The following is a 21,729-nucleotide window of genomic DNA, read 5'->3' on the forward strand; positions in this document are numbered from 1 at the left end:
TGATTTTTTTTTTCTTTGTAACTCGAGACTTAGGCCTAGCTGTCAGTCAGAAGCCCTGAGCCATGCTGAAAGGTCCCCACCCCCATTCATCCCACTTAACTCACAGAAAGACCAAGATCCAGATTCCATGAGAAGACTTCACCATCCTACTCAGCCAGGTGCAAACCCCTGATTGCCTACATCATGCCCTCCTGAAATGGCTCATTTAAGCATGTGTACAGTCCTCTAACCTTTACCCCACCAGAAGCCTGGTCTCTGCTGGATCAGAACTCTGATTAGAACTAGTTCTAATCAGCCACCTGACTTACATTCTGCTAAAGCTGGGGGGAGGGGGTGTGAGGAAGAGGGATACTTTCAACTCTGTGGAAACAAAACTGCTCCCCCCATTTCTTACAGTATAATTTAAAATCAGGAAGAGTAAATGTGGAGGATACAAAGTTCATACTGATGCAGAGGAAAATGAAATGAGATTTTCATTTAGTTCTATCCCATGTTCCAATTCTGGCTACCATTATTTTTGGAATTGGAGGGCTATGGAAGAGTAAAAAAGAAGAGAAAATGCAGGATATGGCAGTGGGATACTTCAGAATCTTTTGGAACCACTAAGAGGTGAGGGAGTAGAATTAGCATCTAAAAGAAAAATCATCAGCACTTGTAGCACCACAGGTTGAGTTTTTGGTTTGGGATTTTTTTTTTTGAAAGGTGTTGGGAGTGGCATATAAAAGCTTAGCTTCTTGATTTCCTTTAGCTTCATTCTTCTCTATTCAATCTCACTGTGGTGTGAACGCTATTAGTATACCATTGTCAAAAGAATCCTTTTTTGTGTAGGGGTACCTAGGACATGACTCAAAAAATTCTAAGTAATCATTCCCTCAGGTCTTCCTCCCTCCTCACCCTGGTTCTCTCCTAACTTAAACAAACAAATAAAAGTATTACTGGATTTTTTTGTGCTGTAGTAATTTCCCCTTCCTCCCCCCAACACACAATTTCTTTTTGTCCTTTGTTCTTTTAACAAAGAACATTTAAATAAACCCATTGAATCATAATCCCCACATCCATTGATCACCCGTGCCTGGCACATAGTAGACCCTTAATAAACACTAGTTGACTGACTGAAACAGTAAGGCAATAATAACAATGTAGATGATAATTATCAAAATGCCTATGTGGTTCTGTATCACAAAGTATAGGAGACTCTCCACATAGAAGGTAGAAGAAGCAAACCATTTATTCAGATACCAGAGAACCATATCCCATAACCAAATGCTCAGTTCCCACAGCCAGTCAGCCCATTTTATCATAACAGCAAGGAACTTAAAATACCATATCACAGCCTGGAAACTCACTGTCCCAAAACATCTCCGACCCCTTGCTGGGGTCATCCCCAAAACAAACTCACAGTGTAGCTAAGTCAGCCTGTTCAGTTCTAACAATCACAACGGCAGCCCTTAGCAGCCATAACAGCTTTCTCTCTCTCCCTCTCAGCAATTTCTGTGACATAACTTCCTTTTCCTGTCAGGAAGCCCCTCCCAGTGTAACTTAGGCTTCCTGTGACATAAGCAGGTCACGTGGCCTATTAGTGGGTGGGAAAGATCTTCAAATCTAGTTGCTACTGCACTGACTTATATTTAATCAGAGTTCCACTCCGCATTAATGTTTTCATTAACATTATTGTAGTCATTGTATATATTGGTCTCCTGGTTCCCTTCTAGGTATGCTTCATATGATTTCTCATTTTTGCTATTTGTTATGGTGCTTTATATACCCAAGTTTGTTAAACCATTCTCCAGTTAATGGAAGACTACTTTGTTTCCAGTTATTTATTACCACAAGTATACTGCTGTGAATATTTTGATATGTAGTCCTGTAGATTTTTAAAAGAATTTTAAAATAAATATGATGCTTTTTAAGGCCCTATGCTATTTAGTGGGGCATACCTTAATTCTTCCTTTTCCTTTTTTTCTTTTCTGTTTTTTAATACCATATGCCAACAGTAATTAAAAGATGTGTACATTTCTTTCAGGTGTTGGGAAATCATGTTTATTGCTACAGTTTACAGACAAGAGGTTTCAGCCAGTTCATGACCTTACTATTGGTAAGTTTCATAAATTCATATTTTAAATAAAACTGAAGGGATGGGAAGGAGTTTGTAGTCATTTAAAGGATATATAAGAGTGTCATTAGGTTAAAGGATCCATATTATTATAATTCTAAGATGAGTGAAATTGGGTAGGTTTCTATAGAAAAAATTGAATCATAAATGCTTGTAAGTGTCACTGCAGGTACAAAGTATTAAATATCCTGTACTAAAAGATGGAACATTTGTTACCCTAAATGTTTTACAAGATGAGATGTTTATTGAAGGAAAGATATTTTTTACCTGGCTTTGTGTAAAGATACCTTCTCACCTTCTCCTACCCTCAACCTTGCCACCCATTCTACTTTTGTAAAACTGTACTTTGGGGAAGCCAAAAATCTTCCTCTCTGCAACTTCTAACTAATTATTTCTCATGCTTTTCCATTATGGGGCCAAGCAAAATAAACGCATTATGGCTTCCTCTGGCAGCTCTTCAAATATTTGAAGAAAGCTGTTACATATTTCCTATATCTGCTCATCTTCAGGCTGAATGTCCTTAGGACCTAGATTTGAAATCCTGGCTTTGCAACTTAACAACTGTGTGATCTTTAGCAAATCATTCTCTTGGCCTCAGTTTCTCATTTGTAAAATGAGAGAGTTGATCTTGATGCACCTGACTTCCTGGTTGCCTTCCTCCGGACTCTTTTCAGCAAAATCCTCCCTAAGATGTGACGATCAGATTAGTGTAGCACAGGGACTGTCAGTGCCCTAATTCTGGGCACTGTGCCTCATCTTGTGCAGTATAAGATTAGATTTGCTTCTTAGGGGCTGGCATATCACAAGGAACTTGACATAATTCATTAAATGGTGTGAGTTCATATGGGGTCAAGTTTGTAATACAAGATTTAATTTTTTAAAAATTCAAATTGTGATAGGCTAAGGATACAAAGGTAAAAATGAAAAACATTTTTTTCAAGAATACTTAACTTGCTATTGGCATGTTAACAGATAGTAAATGTTTCCTGGCCTGTGAATTTTGAGGGAGGCTACACTTTTCATAACTCTTTCAAAATTAGGGCAAACATTCATAAGTCCAAATCTTCTTCCGATACTACTATTATTTATATCATTCCTGGATTCAAAACATGGAAATAAGGTCAATCTCTGATATAAACCAAGATGTAGGCCTAATTACAAAGAAATAAATCAGGGGTTCATGTAAAAGTTCCTACCCTAGTTTGAATTCCATTTGTTTTCTATAATTAAATGCATGAATACTTTAAAAGATACAATTGTATACATATCTGAAAAAGAAAAAGATCAACTCATCATAGTTCTGGCCTCAGCACTTAATTCTGAAACTCAATCTTTGGAGAGAGAAGAATGGGTATCAGGCTAATGGCCAGGAGATATTCCAAATAGATTGTTTTGGTGGTAGAGAGTGGGAAAGCTGGGTGTCACCTGCTGCCACAATGGGCTCCAAGCTATCTGTGGTTGACCTCTGAAGCATTTTGAGGATAAAAACTTAGCAAATAAAGTTGAAAGCACATAGTAGGCACTTAACACATGGCTTGTCATAACTATTGAATGAGTGATTATTGGTTAACTGACTGAAGGAACTGGGAACATTTAGCCTGGAGCAGAGAAGGCTTGAGAAGGCAGAAGAAGGAACACAATAGCTATGTTAAAATAGTTTCAACAGTCATCTATACAGATGATTCTCAGCTCTGTTTATCTAACACTTACTTTCTCCTGACTTAGAATTTCCCATTTCCAGGTACCTATTGGACATCTTGAACTGGACATCTCATAGACATCTTAAACTCAACATGTCCAAAATGAAATTCATTTTCTTTCTCCTGGGACGACTTCTTCCCCCTTCCTAACTTCCTGTTAACTGTTCAGGACAAAACTATATCTCTCATACATACCTTCATCTTTTTGACACTGATGTCACCTTGGTACAGGCCGTCATCACCTTAAGCCAGAATTATAGCAATAGCTTTCTAGTTGGTCTCCCTGTGTCATGTCTTTCTCCCCCCCAGGCTGCCCTTTACTCAGCTGTCAACCTGATCCTAAAGCACAATCTGGCCAGATCTCCCACCCTATTATTCAGTAAATTCAATTGGCTTCCTTTCATCTCCAGCATCAAATATATCTTCTTTTTGTGTTTTAAAGCCCTTCTTAACCTGGACTACTTCTGCCTTTCTAGTCTTCTTACACATTACTCCTCTTCGTGTACTTTATGATCCAATGAGACCAGCCTCCTTTGCTGTTCCTCTCATAAGACCTCTGTCTCCAACTCCATGCATTTTCATTGGCTGTTCCCTATGATTGGAATTCTCTCTTCTCTCTTTCCTGGTCTTAGCCTCCTGGCTTCTCTAGATTCCTTCAAATTCTAGCTAAAATCCTTAAAAAGAAGCATTTTTTGGTGCCCCTTAATGCTAATGCCTTCCCTCTGAGATTACCTCCATTTTTCCTGTGCCTATCTTGTTTGTACATACTTGTTTGCATGTTGTCTCTCCCATTTGATTGTAAGCTGTTTGAGGGCAAGTGTTTTTCCCTTTTTCTTTGTATCCTCAACACTTAGCACAGTGCTTGGCACAAAATAGGTGCTTAATGAATGACTGTTGTCTTGAAGAAGGATTTGACTTGTTCAGTTTGGAGTCTAGGACAAATCAAGATGGGTAGAAAAAAACGTTGCAAAGAGACAAATTTAGCTTGAAGTCAGAAAAAAATCTTCCCAAAAGAGCTATACAGAAGTGGAATGGGTCTGTCTTTGGAGTGAGTGCACTCCTCATTGAAAATACCCACACAGACTGGATGAACAAGTGCTGGACATGATTTTTGTTCATGTATGCATTGGACTAAGTGCCCTCTGATGTCTCTCGTAACTCTAAAATCTGTGACTGTGAAACACAGAGTACTTTGAAAAAGGTGAAATCACTAACAACTGGTGGATCATGAAAAGCCTTGTGCAGTAGGTAGGTCACACCTGATCTGTGCTTTGAAGAAAACTAGAGAAATCCTAAGAATTGGAGGTGAGGAGTGACTATATTCCAGCTATGGGGAACCACCCTATAGAGAGGCATAGAAGCAATAAATGGATTGTCATGTAAAGGGAGTAGCAAATACTTGGGTTTGGAATGTAGAGTGAATCAAGTTAATAGTAATATGAAATGAGTCCAGAAAAGAAGCCCCTTTCTTTGTATTTTTTCATTATTTTCCTTGAATTTTTTTTCAAGAAAAAAAGCGACCTTTTATTCTTTCAGACAAATTTTTATTTTTATTTATTTTTTTTTAGAGGGTGGAAGGAAACTTTATTGATATTCAGTGACAAACAAATGCTTCATCATAGCATGAAGTTTTTCAGATCACTGGGCGTGGGGTGGGGAAAGGGGCTGTGCTGGTGGAGGAGTGGATCATGGGAGAGGGTACACAAAGGCAGAGGGGACAAGTCCACAGGGTCCCATGGTGGTTGGTCAACCCCTTAACTCTCTTCTCTCCAAGAATCTGGCCTGAAGGCCAGGCAGATAAAAACTCAAGTGAGATCTCAGTTTCATCTATAAGGCACAGTGAAATGAGAGGAGGAGACCTGGCTAGCCAAGGGAACTTACTGGATTGAAGGGAATCACTTACTGGGGCTGGCTAAGGTGTCACCTCACCAAGGAGCATGAAGCAAAGGCCCCAGAGGTTAGCTTCCTGGTGGTGAATCTGTTCCTGAAGGTGGCTTAACCTTTGAAGGGCTGCTGGTGCTCTTGTTCTATTGTCCCTAATGGGGTATTCCCTAAGGAATGGGCTCATAGATGCCATCGATTAGCTTCTGGGGCAACTGCCATCTGTTGGGGCCAAAGAAATAACCTAGGAAAGAGGACGGAGGAAGAGGAGGCGGCCCTGGAGATAGCTGCATGCACTGCTCTGCAGTCATATCTGGGGAAACGACAGATGGTGATGTATATATGTCAAAAACGAGGGTGACAGGATTAGGTCAAGCTGGACAGGAAAGGATATTTGGGACATCAGTGGGGGGTGAGACAAATGGAATCTGAAAAAGCAAGGCCACTTGCTCTATCCTCATCCTCTAAAATCACTTTAAAATGGGGGATATTTTAAACCTGTGGGGTGGGTACAAGGGGGTGGGGAGGCAAGGGGCAGCAGGCTAAAGCTCCTGTGGCCTCTGGGTTGCTTAAGGCACCGGGATTCCAACAAGGCAGGATGGCTTAGGTGATCGTCTGGCGGCTGAAGAGGTCGAGAGTCACTGAGCTGAGGAACATGGGGATGCTGTCCTGCTGCAGCAGATGGAGGTCGATGAGGTCGCGCACAGTGTGGGAGAACTCCGTCAGACAAATTTTTTTAGTCATTTTTTTCCTATCTAAATTTTTGGTATATCATCACTGAATAAGAAAATTAACTCAGGTGGTATAATGTTTTTCTACTGATTTGGATATGTTTAAGAATAGGATTGTGTATGAATTAGTAGACCCCTAAATGTTGTATAAATAGTAGCTATTTTGAATAGAATTACTGTCTTTTCTTGCTGGGTTTCATTGGTAATATGTAGAAAAGGTGAGTATTTGTGTGGGTTTATTTTATATACTGTCATTTTGATAAAGTTATTGTTGCAAATAAATTGTAGTTGATTCTAAGGTTCTCTGTGTAGAATAGCTAACATTTATATAGTACCTACTATGTGCCAGATACTGTGCTAAGCACTTTACAATTATTATCTCATTTGATCCTCAAAACAACACATAGGGAGGTAGGTGCTAGTACTATCCCCATTTTACAGATGAAGAAAGTGAAACAAATAAGTGACTTGCCCAGGATCACACAGATAAATAAGTATTTGAGGTTAAATTTGAACTCAGGTCTTCCTGACTCCAGGCTTGTTTTATGCAGTGTCCCACCTAGCTGTCTGTTGGTAAGTGAAAAAATATTACTGAAAATATGCATCAGATAGGGTGAGCCCCCTTTGTTGAACTTTTAAGAGTAGTGCAAAATGGGTAAGCATTAGGTGGTTTGGCATTGTTCTGGGGCAAAGGTCAGCCAGCTACGCTTTTACCTGTTTTGGTACCCAGGTGAGCTAAAAATGTCTCTTATATTTTTAAACAAAGCTTTATTGTTTCTAAAAATGCAAAAAAAAAATATTCCTGGCTCTCCTTGGATTTGGTTCTACAGCCATAGTTTATTGACCCCTGTTCCAGGCTTTGAAGATATAGACAGAAAGGGAAACTCCCTTTCCCTGAGATTACATTCTACTGGAGGAGATAACATGTATATAGACAAATAAGAATACATACACAATATGAATACAAACAATTTTTATGTTGGACTATCAGTTTATATCATACATGGCTATTTTGCTGAAGTTAGGGTCCTCACTTTATTTTTTTAGTTGTCTCTCTTGGGTTCTCTATGTAGATCATCACATCATCTACACATGTAGCTAGAATAATAGCTAACATTTATATAACCCTAAAGTTTGCAAAACACTTTACAAGTATCATCTTATCCTCACAACAGCCCTAGGAGGTAGGTGCCATTATTGTCCCACTTTACAGATAAGGAAACTGAGGCAAGCAGCAGTCAAGTCACAGACATAGCAAGTATCTTAGGTCAGGATTTGAATTGTCTTCTTGAAGTTTTAAGTCCTGTGCTCTGTCCACTGCACAATAATTTTGTTTCTTCTTTGCCTCAATGTCTTTTTCTTTTCTTACTGCTATAGCTAGCATTTCCATCATTACATCAAATAATAGTTGTGATAATGGGCATCCTTGCTTCATGAAACCCTTATTTTATTGAAAATGCCTCTAGTAATTCTCCATTAAAGATAATACTGGTTCTTGCTTCTAGATATTCTATTTGCCATATTAATGAAAGGTCCATCCATTCCTATGATTTTATTTTGCCTTTTCTACTTAATCTTAGTAAACCATCAGTGTGATTCTTAATTGTTTTGGTTGTTCATAAGCATAGGAACTATCTTGTTTATAGTTTTCCTAGTATAGAACAATAGTGTACTTCTGGTATAAATCCAACTTGTTCATAGTGTGTAATATTTTTAACATGTTAATATAGTCCCTTTGCTAATATTTTATTCAGTATTTTTACATTGGTAATTGGGGATACTGGTCTGTAGTACTTTTTCTCTGAATTATCTCTCCCCAAGTTAGGAATCAGGACCATATTTTGTTTTATAGAAGGAATTTGGTAGGGTTTCTTCTTTACCATTTTTTTCAGAGTTTATGTAATATTGGATGTAGTTGTCTCTTGAATGTTTAATGGAATTCACTCATAAATCCATCTGCAACTCTTTTATATTATTCTCTGGCAGTTTATTTATGGCTTATTCAGTTTCTTTTTCTGGGTTTGATTTATGTAAATTTTCAGTTCTTGCTTTGATAATCTGAGTATTTGCCGTTTTAGAAAGATTTATCAGTTTTATTGGCATGTAATTGGGCAAAATAATTTTTTATTAATTTCCTTTATATCCTCTTCATTCTTCCTATTGGTAATTTCATTTTCCCCTCAAAAAAGTCAAATTAATTAATAGTTTATTTTTCTGAAAACCCGCATTTATCAATTAGGTAGTTTTTTAAATTGTTTTTCTATTTGTGTATTTAGTGTATACCTTTTTCTCTTCCCTTTCTTTTCTGTCCTAATATCCTCAAAAGAGGATTTTTTTTACTTTATCTGTGACCCTTGAAGACAATGGGATTCTGAAGGAACAGTTATTTTTTCCCTATCAGAATGGAAGCAGATCATCATTTAGTGTCTTTCACTTGCTCCAATGTATTTACCTTCCAAGGTTTCTTCGGACTTCTGGATTTGTATTTCATAGTTTCTGCTCATCTCAGTCTTCTGGAATTCCTGAAAATCTTCTGTTAAAGTACCCTCCCTAACTCCCTAGGATTTTACTCAGTTTAGCAGGTTAAGTTATTCTTGGTTATAAACCTTATCTTTCAGTCTTTTGAAATATAAGATTCCAAGCTTTTATCTCATTATATGTAGTCACATCATAACTTTGTGTGGTCCTGACTATGGTTTCTTGGTAACCTGAATTATTTCTTTTTTTTTTGCGGCTGCTTATAGTACTTTTTCCTTTGTTCTAGAAGCTCTGGATTTTGGTAATAGCATTGCTGGATGTTTAAAATTTTTCCTCCTGAGAGATGAACAGTAGATTCTTTTTATTTTCGTTTTGCCTTCTGGTTTGAATAGATCTAGTCAGTTTTCCTTTTAAGATTTCTTGAAAAATTATATCTTTTGGAGGGTGGAGCCAAGGTAGTAGGAAGCTGTTCATTTAGGTCTCCTATCTCCTGCAAGCAGATCTCGAAAATGGGTTGGACTGAATCCTAATGGGGAAATCCATAAAAAAAAAATTAAATTGAGCCATTTGTCCAGCCCAGCTTAATATAGGGAGACAAGCAGGGAGGTCTGCAGTCACTGGGGACTGGGTCAGGACAAAGACCTGGCACAGATTCTGCATTCGGTCAAAAGGAAGTTATAGACCCAGCCTGAGTTCCGGTTGTGCCAAGTGCATTTTTACAAATATCTCATTTGATCCTCACAGTCCTGCAGGGTAGGTACTATATTTATGTGCGAGTCAAAAGACATCACCCATACCACTTAACCATATTTACCTACCTTAAAGTTCTGTGGCGACAGGCAAATGAGGAAGCAGCAGGTGTGGGCACACTAGGAGCTGTAGTCACAACCCTGTACATAGGGCATGGAATTGTCCTCTCGCCGGACTAAAGCAGCAGTGGGATTCGGCAGCCCCCGGGTATCTGAGCAGTCTTTTTTTTTAACAGTATTTTTTTCCAATTACATGTAAAAACAATTTTCAACATTCATTTTTGAGAGATTTTGAGTTCAAAATTTTTCTCTTTCCCCTTCCCAAGACATTAAGCAATCTGATATAGGTTAACATGTGCAATAATATAAAGCATATGTCCACATTAGTCATGTTGTGAAAGAAGAATCAGAACAAATGGAAAAAGCGATGGAAAAAAATGTTATTAGTATGCTTCCATCTGCATTCACACTGCATCAGTGCTTTCTCTGGATGTGGATAGCATTTTCTATCATGAGTCTTTTGGAATTGTCTTGGATCATTGTATTGCTGAGAGAGCTAAGACAGTCATAGTTGATCGTTGTACAGTTTTATTGTTACTGTGCACAATGTTCTCCTAGTTTTCCTCACTTCACTCAGCATCAGTTCATGTAAGGCTTTCCAGATTTTTTTTGTAATCTACCTCTGAGTAGTCTTTTTAAAGGATTGTACTGCGTATCTCCTAGCATGAGGAAGAGGCTAGAAAAAGTACCCTAAAGATTGCTTCACCTAAACTAACCCTGGCCTGCTTACTGTGACAGGCAGGGATTCTACCCTTTGGTCAAAACACACACAAAAAAATGTACAAAAACTTTTATACAGAATTGTAGTAGCTCAAAAGAAATATGAGATATACAAATTTAGAGACATCTCCACTTCAAGTGTTCATGTGGACTATTTGTGCCAAGGCAGAGCCTTCTGAGCTCATTGATCTGATCAGCCATAGTGGGACACGCTGTTCCTTGATCCTAATGAAGTCAGTTTGGTCCTCTTGGAGCACGAAGGACAACCACCACCAAAGAGTATTTTAATATAGGAAGACAATCGAGCAGACTTGAATACCTTGTCAGTAGGTAGGGGCCAAAATTAAAATAGGCTAAACTTCTTTGGGCCGCAGTTAGGTTTTTAGAGACAGATTGGTGATGGTTGGTTGCCACAGGTCATGTGAGAAATAGGGAAGAGCGCCCACTGGCAACCCAGCCACCAAGTTACATGATGGGTACAATAGTGACTAGTCGAAGGTGGTTGAGGCTGAAGGGGAATGGACAAAGCACTAATCACATGTTTACTTTCTTTTTCATCCTCTACATTTTTCTCAGGCTTCCCGAGATCTTTTGGTGGGCCACATTGTACAGGCTTGTAATAGATGGAAACAAGACCCATTAGTAAGCTGTTACAGTAGTTTAGACATCCACTGAACTGGAAAGGAGAGAACACATATGAGAGTGATTTTATACAAACAGGATTTGGCAACTGATTGTATATATGAAGAGAGGAGAATTAAAGTTTAGGGTTCCAGGTATGCATGAATTTTTAGCAAGTCCAAATGGTTGTTAGGCTATACAGTTTCATTTTTTCAAATATGAAGTGTTTTGGAGAAAATTTGCACTTTGCCACTAAGTCTACTCTTTAATTCTGTTTTCATATTATTAATGGTAGTTTTATTTCTGTCTTGCAGTCTGTCATGAAATAGAGTATGTAAACATTTTAATTGTTTTACATGTGGCATATTTACTTTGAATCTTCTCTTTTCTCTTATAGCTTTCTCCTATGTTACTCATTCTGATAGACATTAGCATTATGAACATCTTGGTATTAAACAGGTCCCAATAATTAAGGATTAGTTAAATATAGGTACAAACCAGCAGCAGTTTATAGCCTGGAAAAAAAGTGACCTTTATTTTTTTCCACCAAAAATCACAGTTGAGATTAGTGCTGGGAGCCATTTCCTGGTGTGAGCAATGGAGAGATGGGATTCTGACACTGGGCAGCTTGCCCTTCCCTGAGCAACTGTAAGCAGTCCTCTGCATGGATGACATATGGTCCCCAAGGCCTCATGTGTCCTTTTCTTATTCTTCTTCTAATCTAAATTCTGTGTATACTAATGACTTGGTAATAATTGTGATATTACCTTTTGGGGGGAGTCACCTTCATAAATAGTCATTTCTTTGAAGTTACCCGTCACTAGTTGTTTCCTCTCTTTTGGAGACTGAATTAGAACTTTGATGAGTAAAGTAAAAAAGTAATTGTTTCCCAGCATACCAGGTGGCACTGTTCTTCACTGTGACAGCAGATACTGTCTCTGTTAACTGTTATCACATATAAGGAGCAAATATTTAAAGCTATAACATAATTTTTTTTACAGAATAGTGTAGAGTTTTATTGACCACCTGTATTCAGTCATGGATAAAAATAGCTGAATTTTGGTTGGTAATAATGAAGAACTATGATTTAAACCACTGTAGTAAGGAAATTGTTTAGACTAGTTGTATCAGTCCACAGAACATCTTACTCTGCAAAATGATTTTTGCATGTTTCTCAATACTTCTCCCGGGTTTTAACAGAGTTTAAGGACAGTAATTTGTCCTTACCCCAAGAAGATCCCAAATGATTAAGTAACAGTTTGCTTGTCAGCTTCCTGGATTGCTAACATTTTATGTTCTTCACATTAGAAGCTTTTAAAAGTTAGAGGAAGGTAATGGTCATCCCCAGAATAACCCAAATATCATTTTATGTAAAGCTTTGTCATCTTCCTTGCTTCATAAATTTTTTTTAAATTATTGTCATTGTCACCTATTGAACTGAATATCGTTTGTTCACCTTGATTTTACTAACCTCCTACTATGACCTTCCCTTCCCTTTGATTTTTCCCAAACCAAATTTCCCTTTCCTGGCTACAACTCCCAGATAATGTGCTGTATCCTCCTGTTACTACAGAAACTCCTTGAGGACACAGCCAACTCATTTTTGTCTTTATGTCCCCAGTACCTAGCACAGAAGCCTGGCAAATAAATGTTTAATATATGCTTATTTATTCATTTATTTAAGGTACTCTTGAATCAATAAAACGGTATGTAAGAGAACCCTCATGTTAACTTTATAAATACATAACAATATCAAACTGCAGATCTTCTCATTTTTGTTGACTTTGTTGGTGAGAATTCTTTGAGGTGTTTGTAGGAATAGATAGAGGTAAGAGTGAAATTTTAAGTGAAGTAAATTTGAAGTCAATAGCTCGACAACCAGCTGACACTTTCAGTTTTCAAAAGGAAGAATTTTCACCCTAACAAATTATTGTGATTTCTATTTATTAATGTTCTGCTGAAATTGTTACTTTTCCCTGAAAATTAATAATGCAGTGTCTTATAATTTGTATATTTTCTTATATATACTTTCTTTTTTATGTTTTCCTCAGCTGCATGTAAAAACTATTTTTAACATTTGTTTTTTAAAATTTTGAGTTCAAATTCTCTTCCTCCCTTTTGTCCCTCCCAGAAATGGTAAGCCCTTCCCTTTAAAAATCTTTTTGGGATATAGGCCTAGTAGTGATATTGCTGGGTTAAAGGGTACGCACAGTTTTATCGCCCTTTGGGATCATAGTTCCACATTGTTCTCCAGAATGGTTGGATCAGTTCACAACTCCACCTGCAGTGCATTAGTATCCCAGTTTTCCCACATCCCCTCTGACATTTATCATTTTCCTTTTTTGTCATATTAGCCAATCCTGATAGATGTGAAGTAGTACCTCAGAGTTATTATAATTTGCATTCCACTGATCAACAGTGATTTAGAAAAAATACATATACTTTCAAAGAAATGTCTAAAATAATTTTTAAAACCTTTATTGTGTTGTGAATGTTTGTTGCTAAATAGGCAACTAGGGGTGCAGTGGGTGCCTCAGTTTCCTCATCTGTAAAATGGGGATCATTTATCTCCCAGGGCTGTCATGAGATAAAATAAGGCAATATTTTTCATAGAGAGCTTCTCTATAAAAGCATTTTGTAAACCTTAAAACCACTATACAAATGCTAGCTATTATTATTACTAGAATGACTATATTACCACCACCACCACCACTACCACTATTCTTACTTCACTTATCCATAGAATACATTGGGTTTACCTAATATGTCTTTTAAATTATTTCCTAATTTCTCTGTTTCTTCCCTACGCTTCCTCAGTGATTATCAAACTCCCCCTGGTCAGACCCTTCCCATCACAATGATTCTGAACTCCTGGTGTTCATCATTCAGACTTCATTAATGCCCATTCCATTATTCCCGTTGCATTTAACCCAATCCTCACAGAGTCCCACCATAAAGCTACACATTATTTCCACACTGCTTTCTAGAGTGCTTACATAAGCAGCAAACTTAGTTTCACCTTCAGGCTCCCACAGAGGACTGACTCCCTAATGACACAGCCTCTAAGGCTTACCAACTTCACTTTCATTCCCCTTGACTCACCGTTCAAGGTGAGGGAGTTGGAATAGTCCTTGCTCCTCACCGCCACATCCAAGTTCTCCCTCTATCACTATCACTCAATAATCTCTTCTCTTTTGAGGTTCACTCACTCCATATGTGTCACCCAGTTAAAATTCTGGTAGCTACTGTTTACTTCCCTCCAGTACATTCCAGTACATTACTCATTGAATTTAGTGCCTAACAGTCTTTCTCCTCAGTGCCTGCCCTCATACCAAAGAAATTCAACATACCTATAGATCCTAAAACACCCCAACCTCAGAGTTCCTCAGTTTAATCATTTCATATGACTCGTTACTCTATTTCAGCTCAGCCACACACAAAGATAGTCATACCCGGACAGCTAGGTGGTGCAGTGAGTAGAGCACCGTCCCTGGGATCAGGAAGACCTGAGTTCAAATCCAGCCTCAGACACTTGACACACTTACTAGCTGTGTGACCTTGGGCAAGTCACTTAAGCCCAATTGCCCTGCCTTCCCTCCTCCCAAAACAAAACAAAGATAATCATACCCTGGATCTTGCCATCATCTACAAATGCACCATTTCCATGTTTATGAACTATGAATTTCTCTCATCTGATCATAGTCTATCATCATTTCATATCCACCTCTGCCTTGCAGCCCCAAACACAGTTCTTAGTCCACGCTGTAATTTTCAGTCTTTCACCCTTTTGGTTCTTTCCAAGGCTGTAACCGCTACATTAGCTACATTCTTTTCCCTTCAGCTCTACACTGTCCTTGTCTCTTGAGTCCCTTCTTCCCTTATCACATTGCTGAACTTGCCATGCAAGTTTGCTCCCAGAATCCTTTACCTTCACTTCTTACGCACATGCTGCTTTAAAAAAAATTTAAAAGGGGGGGAGCGCTATATAAAGGTATGAAATCTTGTTGACTGGGTCCACTACAGATTTATGCAGTATAAAATCAACTGAGCCCTCACTGCTGCAAAGCAATTCTTTTGTAGCTCAGTTAATTCTCTAGCTCATTCACCAAAGCTGCTTTTCTAAACCTCAAATTTTCCATTTCTTTGTCTCCCTCTACCCTTTCAGCTATGAGCATTACCTCATATCTTACTGGGAAAAAAATGAGGCCATTTCCTGAGAGCTCCCTCTTCTCTCCTCCTTCTCTTCTCACGTCATTCCTATTCCTTCTCCCACGATCTCTTCTTTCATCCCTGCTTCGCATAACAAGGAGGCCCTTTTCCTTGCCAAGGCAAACCCCTCTACATTTACAAGTAATCCTATTCTATCCCATTTTCTTCAGCAGCTTTCCCTCTCTCATTCCCACCCTGTCACTTATTTTTATTCTTTCCCTATCTACTGGCTGCTACAGCCTAGAAACATCCATCCTCAAAAAAATCCTCCCTTGATCCATCTATCATCCCCTCTCACCATCATCCCCTGTCTCTCTTTGCTTTTTATTAGCTAAACCCTTTAAGAAAACCTACAAAAGGTACATCCACTTTTGACTCTTTTTAACAATTCTGATGTCCGATCTTATCATTGAGTTGACATTACTCTTTCCCAGGGTACCAGTACTTGATTGCCAGACTTAATGGCCTTTTCTGTATCCTTGCCCTTCTTGACTTTTCTGCACGTTTTGATGCTATTGATCACCCCTCTTCTCCTTGATACTCACTTTTCTATATTGTTTTCATGACACTACACTCTTCTGAGATTCCTGTTTATCTAATCACTCCTCAGTCTCCATTGCTGGATCTTCATCCAGGTTATGTCCACTAAGTTATGTAAAGCTCTCCACTGACTCCCTGTCACTTTCAGGATCAAATGTAAAGTAGCTCTTTATAACATAGCCTCCCCTCCCGCCACCCCCACCCCCCACCCCCGTTCTTCTTATACATATTATACACCACCCCTGCCATACTTTTCAGTTCAGTAGCACTGACTCCTTACTATTCCTTGCCCAAGACACTTCATTTCATACAGCCATTTTCACTGGCTGCCTCCCTTGCCTGGAATGCTCTACCTCCTGGCTTCCCTGAAGTCCCAGGTAAAATCCCATCTTCTACTAAAAGCCTTTCCCAATCCTTAACTCTAGTACCTTCTCTCTGTTGATTATTTCCTGTTCATCCTATGCATGACTTGTGTGTACATAGTTTGCAAGTCATTTCCCCCATCAGATTGTGAGCTCTTCAAATGGAGGGACTGTCTCTTGCCTTTCTTTATATCTCCATCCAGCATTTAGCATTTCCCTTGCCCAACCCTCCCCTCTTCCTAACTTTTTTATTACTCTTAAGGTACCACCATTCTCTCAGTCGTTGCTATTCACTTGTTTCAGTTGTGTTCTACTCTTCATGATCTCCTTTGAGGTTTTCTTGAGAAAGATATTGGAGTGATTTGTCATTTCCTTCTCCAGGTCATTTTACAAATGAAGAACTGAGGCAGACAGGATTAAGTGACTTGTCCAGGGCCACACAACTCCATCCACTGTGCCACCTGGCTGTCCATTTTCTTAATCACCCATTCTCAAAACCTGAGTCATCCTAGATTCTTCCCTTTCTTCCGCTCCCCATATACAATCATTTGCTAATTCCTGTCATTTCTCTCTTCATAGCATCTCTCTTGAACACAAGCCCCTTATCTGACACTGCCACAACCCTGGTATAGGCCTTTATCTCTTTATGTGTGAATTATTGCTGTAGCCCTCTGGTTTGTCTTACCACAAGTTTTTCTCCTCCAGACCATGTTCCATTCAGCTGTCAAAGTGATCTTCCTAAAGCAGAGGTTCAACCACGTCACCCTTGTACTCATTCAACTCCAGAGGCTCCCTGTCACCTCCAGAATCAAATATAAAATACTATGTTTGGTGTTCAGAGTCCTTCATAACCAATCCCTCACCTCCTTCATTTCCAGTCTTGCATCTTACCTGTCTTCCAGTCTTCTTATACCACCATCACCCCAACCCCAGTTGCCCCCAAACACGAAAAGTACTCTTCAGCCTCCTTACTATTTCTCACCCAAATAACTCCATCTCTGGGCATTTTGAGTGGTTGTCCCTCATACCTGGAATACTCTGTTATTTCCACCTCCTGGTTTCCCTCAGGTCCCAACTAAAATCCCACCTTTTACAAGATACCTTTCTTGATTCCCTTTAATTCTAGTTCCTTCCTTTTGTTGATAATTTCCCATTTATCCTGTATGTAGCTTATATAGAGTTATTTGCATGTTGTCTCCCCATTAGACCATGAAGCCCTTGAGAGGAGGGACAGTCTTTTACTATTCTTTATATCCCTAGGTTTTAGCATAGTTCCTGGATCATAGTAAGCGCTTAATACATGTTTATTGACTGTCTGACTTTATATTTGTCAGCACTTCTGCCTTATGATATATATTCTTTGACTACATGATCTGTGAAGCACGTAGCATGATACTGCTTGAATATATAAATTAACATTAAAAAACTTTTTGTAATGTCAAACACATACTTTCCTACCAGTTTGTGAATGAAAATCTTTTTTTTTTTTTTAATTCTATTCAGGTGTAGAATTTGGTGCTCGAATGATAACTATTGATGGAAAACAGATAAAGCTTCAGATATGGGATACAGTAAGTATAGCAAAAGTACATTGCATCTACCTCATGTTTAAAAAATATTTATTGATTCTACTTTTTGTCATAGTTTGTCAGCTGACTACCCTCCACCTGTGACCCAGCATTACAATTGGTACCAGAGAAGCCTTTGTTTTTCTTTGTTCTCCCATTGAAATATTTTGAATTGCCATCAGTTAGTGAGCACATTGAATTATCAGGGACTTTTACAGTTTTCTATGCTGTAGAAGGGACCCTGTGTTTTTGAAAAGCTACTACCTGTAATATTGGGTATTGGCTAATACTATGTTCTATACTTATAGAAAGAATGTCCCATGGCAGTGTAATCATGGATCCTGGGAATATTCAAGTAGTGGTGGTGTCAGTCGGTATGGTTTTGTGTGTATACTTGATCGCTTCAGAAGATGCCATGATTTCTTTTGTGTGGGTACACCCTCTATTAATGTAAATCCAAATGCCTCCCCGTGCCATTAGAAAACAGTCTTTTTGAGTGTACTATGGCCAACCTTCTGATAATCAGCCCATATTACCAACTGCCTTTTGGACATTTCCAACAGAACAGCCATCTAAATCTCCAACTCGAAATGTTCAAAACAGAACTCAGTATCTTTTACCCAAAACCCACTCCTCTTCCTTGCTTTCTTATTTCTTTCTAGGGGACCCACTATCACTGTAGTCATGCAGGTTCACAACTTTCAAGTCATCCTCAATTCCTCACTTTTCCTCACCTCTTCATCCTCTATAATTAATTGTCAAATCCTGTTGATTTCTACCTCCACATCTCACATCTGTCCCTTTCTCTCCATTTCCATAACACCGTATTCCATGCCCTCACAACCTCTTCATTGGACTATTACAAGACTTACTACTATCCCTCTTCAATCTATCCTCCATAGAGTTGGCATTGATGTTCCTAAAACTTACGTCTGATCACATCACTTTCCCTCTCAGAAAACTGAAGTGGCTACTTCCAGGATCAAGCACAAACTTCTTTGGCACATAAAGCTTTTTACAGCCTGGCTTCAGCCTCTCTTTCTAGGCTTATTACATGTTAGTCACCTTTGTGCACTCTTCAGTCACATGTTCTATTTTCAGCTTCTCAAATAGGACATTCTATCTCCTATCTCAGTGTGTCAGCACTGATTGTCCTTCATTCCTGGAATGCCTCCCTTTCTCACCTTCAATCCCTAGCCTTCTTCCAAATTCATCTCAAGTGCCACCTCCTACATGGATATCCCCCACCCCAATGACCTTGTGTTTATTTTGTATTTACTCATATTTGTACGTGTTTCCTGTCAGTGTGCTGGCTGCTTGCTCCCCGAGGGGACATTTCATTTTTGTCTTTGCATTTCAGTGCTTAGCAGAGTACTTGGAGCATGGTAGATATTTAATAAATACTTGTTGATGTGGATTTGTGAAATAGCCAAGCAATATCCCCAGTGATCCCAAGTAGCTCTAAAACAAAGCCTATATTTAACACCAGTATACATCCCATGTTGTCCTGTCTGTGAAGTATAAAATATTACCATATCAGAAGAATCTGGAATTCTGTATATTTGTATACACATTAATATATAAAACTATAATATATCATTTATAACATGAAACTTAATTTTCAAGAAAGACAACATATCAGAGTAGATACATGCAGAACAAAATGGATAAACATGAATGAATTCAGGTAGTTTAGTCTGTGGTCATCAGACTTTTAATCTTAGATACCAGTGTCCAAGCCCCAGTTTTGACTTTTCATTTTCAAATGTCTGAAATATTATATTGGTCTTATGAAATTCAAAGGATTAGGTCAGTCACCCTTGAATTGCTAACATTTTAACTTGCATTCTATGTAAAACTTTCCAGTAATTGAACACCTTGTCACATATTCTGTGCCATTTGCTATCATTTTAACTTGCTAAATAGGCACTTAAAGATGTTGTACCTGCAAATCTGATTTGCTGCCATTAGATGACTGAAGTAGGCAGTGACCCTACAGTGTAAGAAGTAAATAATAATGCTTAGGCATGTTTAGTTGAAGTAGATTAGCATGCTCTTCCTGCCTCTCCCCCCTTCCCCATTTTTAATCAAATGTATATCATAAGATATTAAGACTAAGAACTGAAAGAAATCTTGTAGGTTTTCCAACTCCCTCATTTTACAGACAAGGACATTGAAGCTCAAAGAGCTTTTGGTTAGCCCATAGTCTCACAACTCATAAATAACAGCTAGAATTCTAATCTTTATCCTCTGAATTCTTATTAAAAGTAAACATTGAACAGCTACTGTATTTAATCACAAGGTAATTGGAAGATAGTGTGGTACCTCTTGAAGTATTATAAGTTGTAGTTAATCTGATCTTCTATACAGACTCTGATTAGAAATGATAACTTTTATAATTCAGAATTTTTATTTAGTATCTAAACCATCCTGAGATTTTTGTGTGGCTTCCTGGCATCTCTGTTAGCTTGACCACAAAAATTTATCTTCTTTCAACCATAAAAGCCTCTTTATGGTCCTTACTTGATTTGCCTGCTTAGCCTCTTGTTTCTCAGATGTCTCATCAGTCTTCTGTCAAATATCACAATATTAAAAGAATCAGAGAAAGAAAAAATATGTAATGTTATTTACTTTTTTCCTTGTAGCTCTAAAACTCAGGGCCTGCTAGTCAAAGGAAATATTTCTGCTTGTTTTCTCACATCAGTTTCTTAAATCTAGGGTTTTTTTCTCTGAATAGATTATTTATTTGTTTTATAATTTGTTACTAATAATGGTTTCAAATATAGAGCATCTTAAAGGACCCATGTCCAGAATAATGAAACAAAATTCCTTATATATAACTAAGTAGAAAATAAACTTTTTATTTCAAGTATACTTTATTCATCTTCCAGCCTCACTCCTGCTTAACAGTTAACTCTCATATTTACATGATACTACTGGCTCTTTGTATATTGTTGCTGCTCTCAAAAAAACTACTTCTTGGAACTAATGGTTCAAGAAGCAAGAAAGTTATATTATTCTGTGAATTTTCAGGATTAAGGCATAAACATCTGTGGTATATAAGATGCTAGGGATACAAAAGCAAAAACAAGAGTAGTCCCCACCCATATTACTACAGATGTTTCTAGCATCTCCATCAGTAAGTATATATGGTAATTAATACAAAGTAATTTTAGGAACGAGGAAGTGCTAATAATTGAGGAATCAGGAAACAGCTTACGTAGAAAGTGGTATGTGAACTATATTTTAAAGGGAGCTAGGCATTCTCTGAGGTAGAAGTGAGGACTTTATTCCAGCCATGGGGGAACACTTGTGGAAAGACATGTAAGTGGGAGAAGGTATATCTTGTATGATGTATAGCTGGCAGGCCTGCTTGTCTGAAATGCAGAGTGTAAAGGGGAGCAACGTGGGGGGGAAAGACTAAAAACCTACCTAGGATCCAAATTTTAGAGGAAATTCAATACCATGAATTTTTTGAGTAGGCAGCTGAATCTTCAAAAATGCTAGCTGCATGACCCTGGGAAAGTTGATCAACCTCTCTGGGTCTCAGTTTCCTTATCTATAAAAAGAAGGGGTTGGATTTGATGACCTCCAATGTCCTTTACAGCACCATATTTATGATCCTGTGATCCCCTGGCATGGTTAGATCTTTATTCTAAGAATATTAATTTATCAGCTATGTGGAAGATGGGTTGAAGAGGGGAGAGACTGAAAGCAGGGAGACCCAATTAGATTGGACATTGTTGCAGTGGACGTGCTAAGAGGCGATGAGCGCCTGAAGTCAGGTGGAGATTATGTGTGAATCAAAAGAAGGGGAAGGATGTGGAAGAGGGTATGGAGGTGGAATTGACAACATTTGAAAACTTAATAGATATAGGGAATAAGAGAGAGGAAAGAGACATGTACTACTCCAATGTTGTGAGTGTGGTCAAGTAGAAATAGGACTGACCACAACTATGGAGAGGTATGCAGGAGTGGTGGGTTTTAGGGAAAATGT

At 38.3% G+C, this 21,729-nt stretch overlaps 1 protein-coding gene across 1 annotated transcript in view; it reads left to right on the forward strand.

Annotated features, from left to right (window-relative positions):
• The window catches only part of RAB2A (RAB2A, member RAS oncogene family), a 116,434-nt gene that overhangs the window by 37,496 nt on the left and 57,209 nt on the right, over positions 1–21,729 (forward strand). Inside the window, exons 2-3 of the mRNA XM_036755046.1 lie at positions 2,024–2,095; positions 17,668–17,735. Coding sequence (XP_036610941.1) covers positions 2,024–2,095; positions 17,668–17,735 — 140 coding nt within the window. The remainder of the gene's footprint in view (positions 1–2,023; positions 2,096–17,667; positions 17,736–21,729) is intronic.

This window comes from Trichosurus vulpecula, chromosome 1, assembly GCF_011100635.1.
Source record: "Trichosurus vulpecula isolate mTriVul1 chromosome 1, mTriVul1.pri, whole genome shotgun sequence".
NCBI lineage: Eukaryota > Metazoa > Chordata > Mammalia > Diprotodontia > Phalangeridae > Trichosurus > Trichosurus vulpecula.